Genomic DNA, 12,067 nt, shown 5'->3' with positions numbered 1-12,067 from the left:
AATAAAATATGTATTCCGGTATAATTTTAATTGCACCCTCACATACCCAAACGAAATTCAATATATCCTCACCTATATAAATTTACGGGCGAAAGAAAAACGATATAATGGAAACCACTCATATTGAAAGAACATTTGAGTTTTGGTTTTGAAATGGTTATATATTGTTTATATCTGACAGCGGACGCTGAAAATTTCATTCCACTATGTATATATGCAATATAATATGTAGTGAAGCGTAAGGAATCAAAAACTTAATTTCGATATTGTTGACGATACGTAGTTTTGCATTTTAGGCGACGATATACATATATGCATGTGTATGTTACATAAGTAGAACGTTTCGCGACAATAGTGAAATATTTTTTATCGCAAAATATTATGCTGGGGTATCGGCTCCATAAACGTAAGGAAGAAAAGTTGGAAGATACTATTCTCGTAGTTTTCAAAAGAATGTGAAGAAAAATTTTATGACTCAAACATTTATTAAAAATATGTGAACTGGTTGTAACTTCAGTGTATACGACCTCTGCTATATTGGTAAGCTTTCACCGTATCCAAATAAAAACTATAGTTTCTCCTATTTTAGTGTGACATTAACTCTAAAGTCATAGTCATTGTTTTTTTTTCTGTTTTTTTGGAAATTTAATTTTTTTATGAAAAAGTCCAAACATTCCTTGAAAAAATTTATAAACCTTTTACTTCAAGGAGAATTCAAAATTTTGGAAACTGTTTTGTCTAAAAATTTAATTGGAAATATTTCGAAAATCGATAACATTATAGTTAGCTTGTACTCTGTACTGCACCGTAAGAGCTATTTGCCCAGAATTTAACCGAATCTTCGGCCAATAAGCAACTTATAAAAAACTATATAGTATTAAGAAATGTCAATATATGTATATTTTTTACCTATTTAAAAAAGCGCCCGTCATAACTCAAAATAGGCGAAACTTGAATATTAAAACCTTGATTAAATAGATCCAGATTCCATATCCTGCATGTATATGCCTTGCTTGGTTTAGCAGTTGTCCAACTAAATTTGTTGTGTTTTCAACTATTTTTCCACTCGCATCATTTTAGTATGAGTTTGTGCCTTTAAGTATCAGTTATTTATTTGCTAGCCAATAATATTTATATGCGCATACATATCAATTATACACTTTCGGCAACACATCCCCTACATATTAATAAAATATGTTATGTATAGTTAGTTACATATACATAAAGTATTTTTTGAATGCATATCTCTATATAATTACAACATTACGCCACTTATAACTAACAGATTAAATTTGCTGCTAACCATTCATCTTCTGGCAACTGAAAAACAAATAGAGAAATTAAAATAAATAACAGTATGCGCTTAATGTATAAATATATTGCAAATATTTTTAAATTTATTGATTTGCGAACGTTAGTAAAATTCTGTTTATAGTAGGGAGCTTTTAAATATATTTACATGTGTACATATCCTTGGCCCTGATCTCCAATGAATATGTTTTTGAATTATCTGTTTTTAAATTTTCATATTGAATTGGTCACTTACATTATATGAATGGTTATTTCGCAAAAGGGAAGGAGCTTTCACATTACCATACTACCTTAAGACATCGTTAAAAATGTTGCAGAAGTTTTTTCGGAAGTGTTTTTTTTAATAACATACATATTTGTAAGGTGCAGAGCAGTCTAATAACCACCTTTTTTAAAAGTAATAACATTGAAAACGTTAATTAATTTGTGCCTAAAAGTCGAGACTTTTAGATCGATTCAACCAATTTGTGTAACCTTTGCGCTTCTTGTACCCAAAAGATCTGTAAGCGCCGTCATATTTTAGTATAATTGCGACTGAGTTTTTGATGAAACAGAGAGTCATCGCTTAGCCACCGTATTCGACAAATTTCTGTCACTGTGATATTTTGTTTAGGATATTAAAAAAATATACTTTGGAAAACCCGCAATGAGTTAGTTGGCCTAATATTGAAAAATCGCCAAACAAACTGTTCTCGTCAGGCGTTCAGAGGTTCGCTGCGCTGTGCATATAAAGAGCTCTAAGAATAGCACCAACTGCGGCTCTAGAGCTGGTGGTAAACCTGTCTCCCTTAGACCTCTTCGCTGAAAATTGCACAGCAAAATCGGCGAGACGACGATTGGCTGCAGAAAGAATCTTCGGGCATAACTTGGTGGGTAATGGTTGTTGGTCTAACACCGACTACATGACCCCACTTTTCAACAGCGAATGAAGGCTCCTCCAACCTCTAAACATTTATGCGGATAGCTCGAAAACGGACGATGGAGTTGGTGCGAGGGTATACTGTCCAGAGTTAGGCATAAGCCAACCTAAGTTTTCGGAGTGACTGCGGAATATTTTAAGCTGAACTCTTTGATATTGCGAAACCTCCTCACACGCATATCCAGCCGAATCCAGAGCCAATATCTATATAGACAGCCAAAAAGCAATCAAAGCAGTAACCTCCTATCGCATATAAGCCAGAAATGCCTTGAAAAGCAGGGAAGCAGAAAGAAGAAAAGTGTTGACAGAAGTAATCAACTTCACTTCTACTGGGTGCCAGGCCACAAAGGCACCGTGGCCACTAAAATACTGGACGAGATTGCCAAGATTGGTGTACGGCTAACTGCCGAAATCGTGATCAACATTGGGAAACCTATATATTATCCATACGACGATCTTAACAGAAGCATTTTAATGAGAACGAGCTACTGAAAAAGTCATATGAAAAACGGTAGATCGGGAGTAAACACAACTCCTTTTGGCATTTGATAGAATGGTCACTGTCTGGTGGCGACATACGCCCACAGGATGGGACTGAAAGGTCGAGAAGACTACAGGAAATATGCATGGCAGGACACCAGTAGCCACGGCAATATACACCGGAGAAGGTAGAGATAGTAAGCAGAGTTTGTTAAAATTCGCATCAAGCGCAGGCATCCTAAAGGATTACTATTTCTCTTGGACATAGCAACTAAACTCTGTCTGGTATCGCATAGGACCAAACAGGCGTATGTGTGGCTTATTGCCCTACCAAAATGACCTAACCTAATCAATATACTTCAAGCTCAATGAACGACGCTTCAATTTCCGAAAAAATTGCTTATGTCAGAGTTTTGCTATTACTCTGAGTTTATTGACATGAATATTTCAGGATCTTGTAAAAGCAAAATGGTTTCACTATTAAAATTTTTCATTTATTGAGGGCTTTTTATTTTTAATAAAATAACTGCAAGCTCTAACTCTTACAATTAATGTACACGTGTATTCAAAATTGTAGGTCAGGACATCTGCGCTGTAACGTTATATGATTCACTTGAAAACTCTAAATAAACGAAAAAAATTGGAATTGACCAAATGAAACAAGTTTACAAATATATTTTAGTAAGAGGTGGAAAGCAAAATAATCAAAAAAAAAGTAATTTTTGGTAGCAAAGCTATAATTGTTTCAAGGGTGACTAAAGTTAAAGGGTTGGAGCTGGTGGCTGCTAGTTGATTAGTTGTTAATTCGGGTTTCAATTGCTCAAAAAGTAAGCGTATATAACAAAGAATTTTGAGCAGTTGTATTACTAGGGAACATAAGCAGGTGCAAAATACGCATATAGTTAGGTGTAAAAGAATTTTTAAAATCTTAGATGGAATAAGAAGCTGATTTGTATGCTATACTATAAACAGTTGCTGAAAATGGTATGTTTGATTTCGATTTTGAACATTCGAAGATGGAGTGGATGTTACTTGTAGTTTGAATAATTTGTATTAATATCTATTGAGTTATACGAGTATTAATATTACTTATTTTTTTTATTTTTAAATCAAGAGTATGTGAAGTTTTTAAAGGAGTTGCATTTATCTATGAAACAACATGAGGGAATTTGTTATTTATTTTCGACCATGGTAATAGAGATTATTTAGAAGCATATACTTTTTTGTATTGTCAAACATAAGGGTTCTGCTAATTGTTTGGGTAACGAGTGCTAGAAAAATACAAAAAACAACTTCTCAGGCGAAAGCTTTGTGCTATGATTAGCTGTGGACGTGAACTTTGTGAAAGCTTTAGAAAAAAGATGAGGCTTTTCTCAATGATAAGATTTTTTCTCTACCCAGCGTACTTGCTATATCAATCTTACCTAACCTCAACATATTTCTCTGTAATTATTCGCTTTCACTCAACTACTTTATACATTTTACGAAAAATTTAGCCTAGATATCCTAACACAACAAGTCGTTATCTCGCATAACTCTTCTCAAAGTGTCCTTGATGCGAGGCAAATCAATTACATTCGTAATTACTGCGCCTGTGTGTGTGTGTGTGTGTAGAATCCAAATATGCATATGCCATTAAGTACTTGAAAAGGGTACATTCCAGCTTTGATTACAAAGTAAATCGCTACGAGTATTTCGTGAATTGCTTAGATAATTCAACAATGCAGCAGTTGATGTGAGGAGCTAACTCATATACCACTGTCTGTCTGTTTCTACACATAATCAATTGGCAGCAATTAATTAGGAAATGTATTATTGAGTTCGCCACATCAATGATGATTTCACTACCGCTCTCCCTCTCTTCTATACCCGCGCTGCATAGCGTTCAAGGTTAGAATTACCGACAGAATTGGTAGGAAAAAACGGGTATTTTCTGTATGCCGCATATAACTGATTGAATGTTGGTGGGTTTTTCAGTGGCTAACATAATACAGTGGATAAAAAAAAAATATATATATATAGCAATTTATAAATAAATAAATAAAATGCAATTTTTAAAGTTACTTATATGTGTCACTTAGAATATAATTGTATCTTTGTGTGGGTGTGTGTATTAAGTTCACTTGGCAAGTAAATTGTAAAAATATTAGACTTTAGTACTCTGTGCAGTGCTATGGAATTTAAATAAATATTTTTTTATTTACTAAAGTTTTAATCTATTAGAGTTTAGCTTCGAAAATAGCTTTGAATGAAAGCTTATAAATGTAAATAGCTTTCAGTGAAAATACCTCATATCAGCAGATTTTAGTGGAAGCTTTTGAAATTTTCAGCCTTTGATGAAAGCTTTTTAAATCTATGCTTTTATATAAAGGTTTTGAAATAATAATCTTTTATGAAAGTTTTGTATAAGTTTTCAGTGAAAATGCTTGAAATCAGCAGATCTTAGTGTATGCTTTCAAAGTTATGAGCTGCTTATGAAAGCTTTAGAAATACAGAGCTTTTAAAATTTCAGACTTTAATGAAAGCTTTTCCCAACCTATGCTTCTAGATGAAGCGTTTGACACAATAAGCTTTTGTGAAAGTTTTGTATGAGCTTTCAGTGAAAACAATTCAAATCAGCAGCTTTTGGTGAAAGATTTCGAAGTTATGAACTTTTTATGAAAGCTTTAGATATTCCGGGCTTTTAAGGAAAGTTTTTAAATCATGAGCTTTTAGTTAAAGCTTTTGAAATCTCTATAAAAGCTTTGAAATCAGTAGCATCTTTAAATTTATGAAAATATTTTATCATAACTTTGGTATAGGTTCAAGCAGAAATCAAAAATATTTTAAATTAATTTCTGTTTCAATATTCTCGCTTTTTGCAGAAAGCAATCACTGTATTTGTTTTAGTTATTTTATAATTAGTAGACAAATTCAACTACTAAACTTGTTTTTAGGTAAAATTTTTTTTTTTTTTTGTTTTCTTTATTTCGATATTAGTCATACAGGCACTAGTGCAATATTCGTTTTAGATTACGTTAGATTACGAATGGTATTTTCCTTGTTATATTTATATGTAGTATTAGTGTATTTTTTAGGATTGCTGTATACCAATGTGGACCTGTGCTTTTTTCCTAGGGTGTAAGCACACAATAGCTAATCGGAAACAATAAGTATAAAGGTATGTATGTGCTAGAGTCCTTGCAAGCGAAACGCAAAAAAAAAAACACTTTCTGGAAAAGTCATCGAAACGTTTGCGCTTAGTATTGATGCAGTCTTAATTTATTTATAGGGCATATGTGTATGTATGAGTATGACAACTATGGCTATGCTTTGGCTTAGACACATATTATGTATAACTGTATGTATGCGTGCAAATTTATATGTGTGTGCAGCGCCTAAAGATAGACTTCATAAGTTTGTATGTCAGCTAGTTTCAGTGCAAGTGTGTTGCGTGCATGACATATGTGTTTGCGTGTGGGTGTGTATATGTGTGTTCTGCGTCTTTGGTTGTAAGCAAAAATCGCTAATTACATATACATAATCACTTTTCATTACACATACACCACATTGCAATATTCCTATTAAAAATGCACTTAAGCGCGCATAAGCTCTCATTGACTTCGATGCTGTGGTGGTGGTGGTGGTGATGGTGCTGGTGATGGTGGTGAGAAAAATTTGTAAACCAATGAAGTCCACATCATCCTCAATGTTTTCGGCATCAATTTATTCTCTCCGTTAAATTGCACATGTGTTTCTGTGCGCATGTGATTTTGTCACCTTTCTTTAACATCTTATTACTTTTGGCCGCCATTCGTTATGTTTTTACCATGTGCTGCTAATTTTAATTACGTACACATATCTATTTTGGTTTTACAAATACTATTACAATTAGTTCATTTTATTTTATTTTCTTTTTTCTTTCTCTTCTTCTTCTTTCACGCTGTTTTTTATTGCACATATTCGCCGCCTTTTTATTTGTTATTTTTCTATACATACATATGTTTGTTTATGTGTTTGTTAGTATTCTAATTATAGTTTTTTCCACTACATTTTGCTTTCATTTTGTTGCAGCAAAGTAATCGCTATTCATATAATTACTAGATTACAATATTTCGTTTTCAACTTTCTGTGCAAAATTTGCATTTACGGTGTTCACTAAACTCACTACTTTTCCACTGTGCTTTGTGTTGCTTAATATATATTTACACATTTAGTAATTTTTTATTTATTTTTATTTTATATTTTGTATTTTCTTTTCATTTTGTCAAAACTACCGCTATATATATATTTATTTCTTCTTTCATTTTTTCTTGATAATGCTTACAGTCATCTATAACAATCTGCCTTAAGCTATTTATGTAGTTTATAATGTCTTTTATGCTATCTTAAATGTGGGTTTACTGTGCCTGCAAAAGTAAAGGATAAACCTTAAAAAATAATATGAGGTGTTAGTAAAAATTGGAAATAGTAGTAGGAAAAAATTTTAGTAAAATTTTAATGAATAAAATGTCGATAAAAAAGGGTGAAAATGCATATAAAAAGAGTTATTTATATGGAACAATATACAAATGTATGAGTGGTAGTAAAGTATTTAAAATTGGAATAAACAAACAGGCAAGTGCAACATATTTGCATATACATGTATTAATATACTATAAAGTTTTAAAAATTGAAAGTAAGCGAAATATTGTAAAAAACCATTACCATATTTTATTTATAAAAAATTTTCAATATTCTAAATATTGCCATACAATTTGATGGATGCTGGATTTAATAAAACATTTTGCATTAAAACGTGCAAAAGGATGAAAATATATGAAAGGCATGCCAAACAAACTGCACAGAGCAAAAATGTTCTTTTACGTCCTTAAAGCTTTCAGTTGTGTATAACTGATAAATAAAGCTGTCTATATTTATGTTTAATAAAAAATTGTACTTTATTTCAATTCCACACGTTTGCTTTCAGTTTTAACATAAACTCATGTCTAAGTGCAAGCGCAAGTAGCACTGTTCTAATATAAGCTAAAATTAAAAACCACTAAAATATGCTATTCCCTTAATCGACTTTGACGTTATACCCTACATTTACAAATTAGAAAAACAATTAAATTCAAAACTTTTCACCTGTCATTTGTACCAAATTATAAAACAAAATTAAATCTAGTCATTTACAGTCATTTTACTGGACTACGCTAAAGGGTTGCATGGTTTTAAGAATTTCAAAAAATCGAATTTTTTACTACTTTATTAAATATCTCTAAAATATTGACCTAAATTTACAAGTTGATCCGAGTAATAGCTTCAGAGATACAGCCTTTAGAACTTGTTCGTTCGAAGCTAGCTAGGCTAAGTGCATCATCGTTAAACGCGTTTTTCTCAAAACTGTGAGTGTTTTTGAACTCGGTTTGCAAATTTCTAAAGAACTATTCAACTGATCTTCATGTAATTGTATATAGGCTTTTGTGATACTAAATCCTTCTTTCAAAGATTTTTCCGTTTCGATTAAAACTATATGAAAAAAAATCTATCGCGAAATTTTCAATGAAATTTTAATTTTTTGTAATGTCTGACAAAAATCCAACTTTCAGTTTTTTTTTCCTCCGGGTTCTAGGTTAAGGTTTGGACTAAAACACGTTTTTTTCCTTTCAGATGATCCTATAAGGAGTCATCCTGTAACAATAATAAGTTCTAATAAAATATTTATTTTTTTTTTATAAGAAAAGCGGTTAAGGCCTTAAGACATTGTGGGCGTTGAAAGCAATCGTCTACACAGAATACTGTCATTTCTTGAGCAAAGTTTCATGCTTTTGGCAAATAGTGCTAACCGCTTGTTTTTCTGTTTGGGATTGGATAAGTATTGTGCATATGCTGGCGACTCAATATTTTTTCCGCATTTTTCAGAGGAAGCGTTCTCCAGGTATGTTGGAGTAGCTGAATCAAATATTTTGCTGGCGTTAAAAGTTTTTTTTGGATATGTTGGCTTTCATGAAAGTCTCTATTGGATTTGCGAATGGAGTGAGGGATTATTTCTATAAAGTAACTATATGTTTTTTGTATTGTTTCCAATGGGTACGGAGTCTGCAACTGATATGGCAATGGGTTTCAAAGAGGAATTTAATAGCATAAATAGTATCACTTTTAGTTGCAATGGGAATGGTGCAATTAACTAGCTTTTCATTCACGTAGAAACGTGAGCAAAATATAGTAAGACTTTTTAATATACATTTTGCCTGATTTTTTTTCGGTTGTCAATGATATATGCGCCAAAAGTCACATCAAATCAGGGGAATGACATAGACTCTGAAGAATAAATTAAGAATTCTAAAATTATAAAAAAAGTCTTACAATGTAATCTCATAATAGTATACAGTTTTTGAAAACTAACAGATCACCTATTCACGAATGTTCAAACCGTATGTAAACACTTTGCAGTTTGCAGTTTTTATAGCCCATTTGGGACTTTTAGGATGTTTCGTTGGATACTGCTTAAGAACATTTCTTATGCTGGCAACAATTTTTCAGCAAAAAATTTCATGGCGTGATGTGGCACTTTCAAAAGTTCAAAAAAGTTGACCGTGTGAATTGCACAAAATAAAATCAAAAAGAAAGGAGAAACGTTACTTTTTGAACGTACTGTAATTAAAAAGCGGTAAGCTAATTTAATGATTGGCCTCATCATTACAAAATTTCAACGATATTTGACATACACTTTACAGATATTTTTCCGACCCACGAATAAAGTGACCTGGTCACTCACTGGCTTGTAATGTCATTCAAAGTCTCTTTCGACCACTAATATGATAATTATGTAGAGACGGTGTGCATATCTTAACTGACTATAGTCATTCTCCTATTCGAACGATTATAAATATTTATGATATTCTGAAAATTAATTTGAACATCACTGCTTTATGCCTTTGGGGCATAGTGTTGTTAAAGATAGAACTCTGTGGAATAAAGTTTATACTAATGGCGATTTTTATGCTTCCAATATCATTCTGAACGACATTGAATTCTAGATTTTCACGTAAATCATTTTGAGTTCTCTTCATCTTACCAACAAACCGCTGGAAATTTTTGCCAAGGACTTCAATTAGATATTGAATCTCTACTACTACTTTATACATATGCCTTCGTGTCTTTTGTCATTGGGTTGGCGCACAGAAAACGATGACCTGCTTCCCAACCAGTTTATTCTAGTGATTATCGCACGATGGTTCGTCATTACACTAAAGATCCTCATATTTTATTGTCAAATGCCTCAAATAGTAGATTAGTAAAAAAATTCGTCTATTTTATATGGTAAAAAAATTGGATTTTGAAACGGTGTGCTACATGCTTAGTGGAAAACGCATAGATATAGGTATTACTTCATACTATTCAAAATATTTTTTAGCGCTAAAAGTCGTTAATAACATAGTAATGTGTGTCAAGCATTTGAGGTTATTTTAAGCAGCATGCAAAAAAGGGGCAAAGCATAAAAATTGCAACAACAATAAATTATAAATGCTTTCAATCTTGCAACTCCAACCAGCAACTGCAAACATAACGAGCACTAACACAATACCAACACTAACAACGAGATTTATATATATCGTCCCTGTTGTTGTGAGAGTGAAAACATGAATTAACACCTACCTGTGGGCTCACTTGAAATTGCTGAATCGGATAGGCGACGACGCCGGCAGCTTGCGGTATCCCAGCACCAGGTACGCCCGTCGCCAACTGTTGTGCAGGTGAGATTTGCGCTTGAGTGGCAACGCCTTGCCAAGTGGCGGGAATCTGTACACCCATGCTGTAGAAGCGGAAAGAGAGGGAGACATCTGATTAAAATGTTTGTTTTTTCATAATTGTTCGAATTAAAAAAAAAAAAAAAATCCAAAAAGTATCAAAAAAATTTTATTTTTTTAGAAATAAAGTTTTCAACACGTACATAATCTATTGTTTTCGTAGTCGTGATTTGGCCAACTTTTAATTTTACTATGCACAATCGCAGCCATCACATATTTTATGGTACACAGCGTTAGTATGTAGACAATTCTGCTACCGCTAACGAATACCATTTTTGTCCAACTTATTTAGAGATTTTAGTTTTTGTTTGTATATATAAATTTATGTGTTTGGTTTTTTGTTGTTTTCACTATCGCCATTGGCTATATCTGCTGTTGACGCTGTAAACACAAACAGATGCAATCAACCAAAGTGTCAGCAAGAGTTACAGCCACAACGCTAATAGCGGCGAAAAGTGCATACAACAACAAATACGAGCAAATGGCGAATAAAATAAATTCACCAAGCGAAAGTTTAGCTGTTATTGCAGCAGCGAATATGCTTGCACACATACACAAACAAAACACTATATTGTTTTTCTAGTTGGTGCACGTCGGTCGGTATGTCGCACTGTGCGTCAATAGCAGCTAGTAACAGGTTCATATTTTTTTTTAATTTTGTGGCCTTAAAATAAATATTATAAAAAAATAGTAAAATTTAATTGCGAACTGGTCCCGAATTTATGCTTTCCATCGAATTAACTTTTTTGTTTTCATTTTTAAGGGGTTACATGGGTTTACGGGTTTGAAAAAATTAACTCTTCTTTTTTATTAAATTTTACAACAACTCTAAAATATTGTGCTAAATTCGTTAGTTGATAAGAATAATAATTTCGGAGATACAGCCCTCAGAACTTGTGCGTTCGAAGCTACCTTTCCTTAAACGCTTTTTTCTCAAAACTATGTTTTTGAAATCGGTTGGCATATTTTTAGAGAACTACTCCACCGATCTTCATGCAATTTTACACAGATCTTTGAGATAAAATTCTTAAAATACAACTATTTGAAAAAAAGTATGACAAGATTTTCAATGATATTTAAATTTTTTTTTTTTTTTTTTTTTTTGTAAAAAACCTATTTGTTTGGTTTCCTTCGTTTAAGTTCTAAGGTAAAGTTTTAACAAAACACGTATTTTCTCACTTTAGATTGTCCTGTAAAGAGTTATCTTGCCAACGCGTGCGCACCTTTCTTCCAAGGGGTCATCGGAATTGGCCGAGTTTATAATATATTTTTCCACAAAAAGTTTTTGAATTTTTTTTTTCATAGAATTTTTTTTCTACTATAGAACTTTTCTCACATATCATGAGGTATATCGTGGAGTTTAAATACAATTTTTTTCGGATTTTTTTGATGGCATCTGTCGGAGAAATACCTGTGTGAATGAGATGCGTTTTTCACTGGCGGACACAATTTCTCATGTTTGAATCATTTAAAACACAACAACCCTAATTGTTCTTAAAAAGTACAGGAATGGTTATCGTCACTATTAGAATCATGAAAAAATGTTGATAAATTCAAAAGTAATTTATTTTTTTTTTTAAATTTT

General features: G+C 32.4%; 1 protein-coding gene across 2 annotated transcripts in view; it reads right to left on the bottom strand.

Annotated features, from left to right (window-relative positions):
- Nucleotides 1-746: 746 nt before the first annotated feature.
- LOC108975725 (nucleolysin TIA-1) overlaps nt 747-12,067 on the bottom strand; it is a 114,493-nt gene continuing 103,172 nt past the window's right edge. The window contains exons 7-8 of one of the 2 annotated variants that reach the window (XM_018944421.1): nt 10,331-10,487; nt 747-1,320 (exon numbers count right to left, since the gene is read on the bottom strand). In XM_018944421.1, coding sequence (XP_018799966.1) covers nt 1,279-1,320; nt 10,331-10,487 — 199 coding nt within the window. In that variant the 3' untranslated portion in view covers nt 747-1,278. Of the gene's footprint in view, nt 1,321-7,042; nt 7,120-10,330; nt 10,488-12,067 lie in introns of those variants that run through there. The other variant, XM_018944422.1, reaches the window with a different exon arrangement.

The sequence above is a fragment of the Bactrocera latifrons genome, unplaced genomic scaffold (assembly GCF_001853355.1).
Source record: "Bactrocera latifrons isolate USDA-ARS-PBARC rearing strain unplaced genomic scaffold, ASM185335v1 scaffold_69, whole genome shotgun sequence".
NCBI classification, from domain to species: domain Eukaryota; kingdom Metazoa; phylum Arthropoda; class Insecta; order Diptera; family Tephritidae; genus Bactrocera; species Bactrocera latifrons.
The sequence above is the reverse complement of the archived record's forward strand: the minus strand, read 5'-3'. Positions and strand labels throughout refer to the sequence as shown.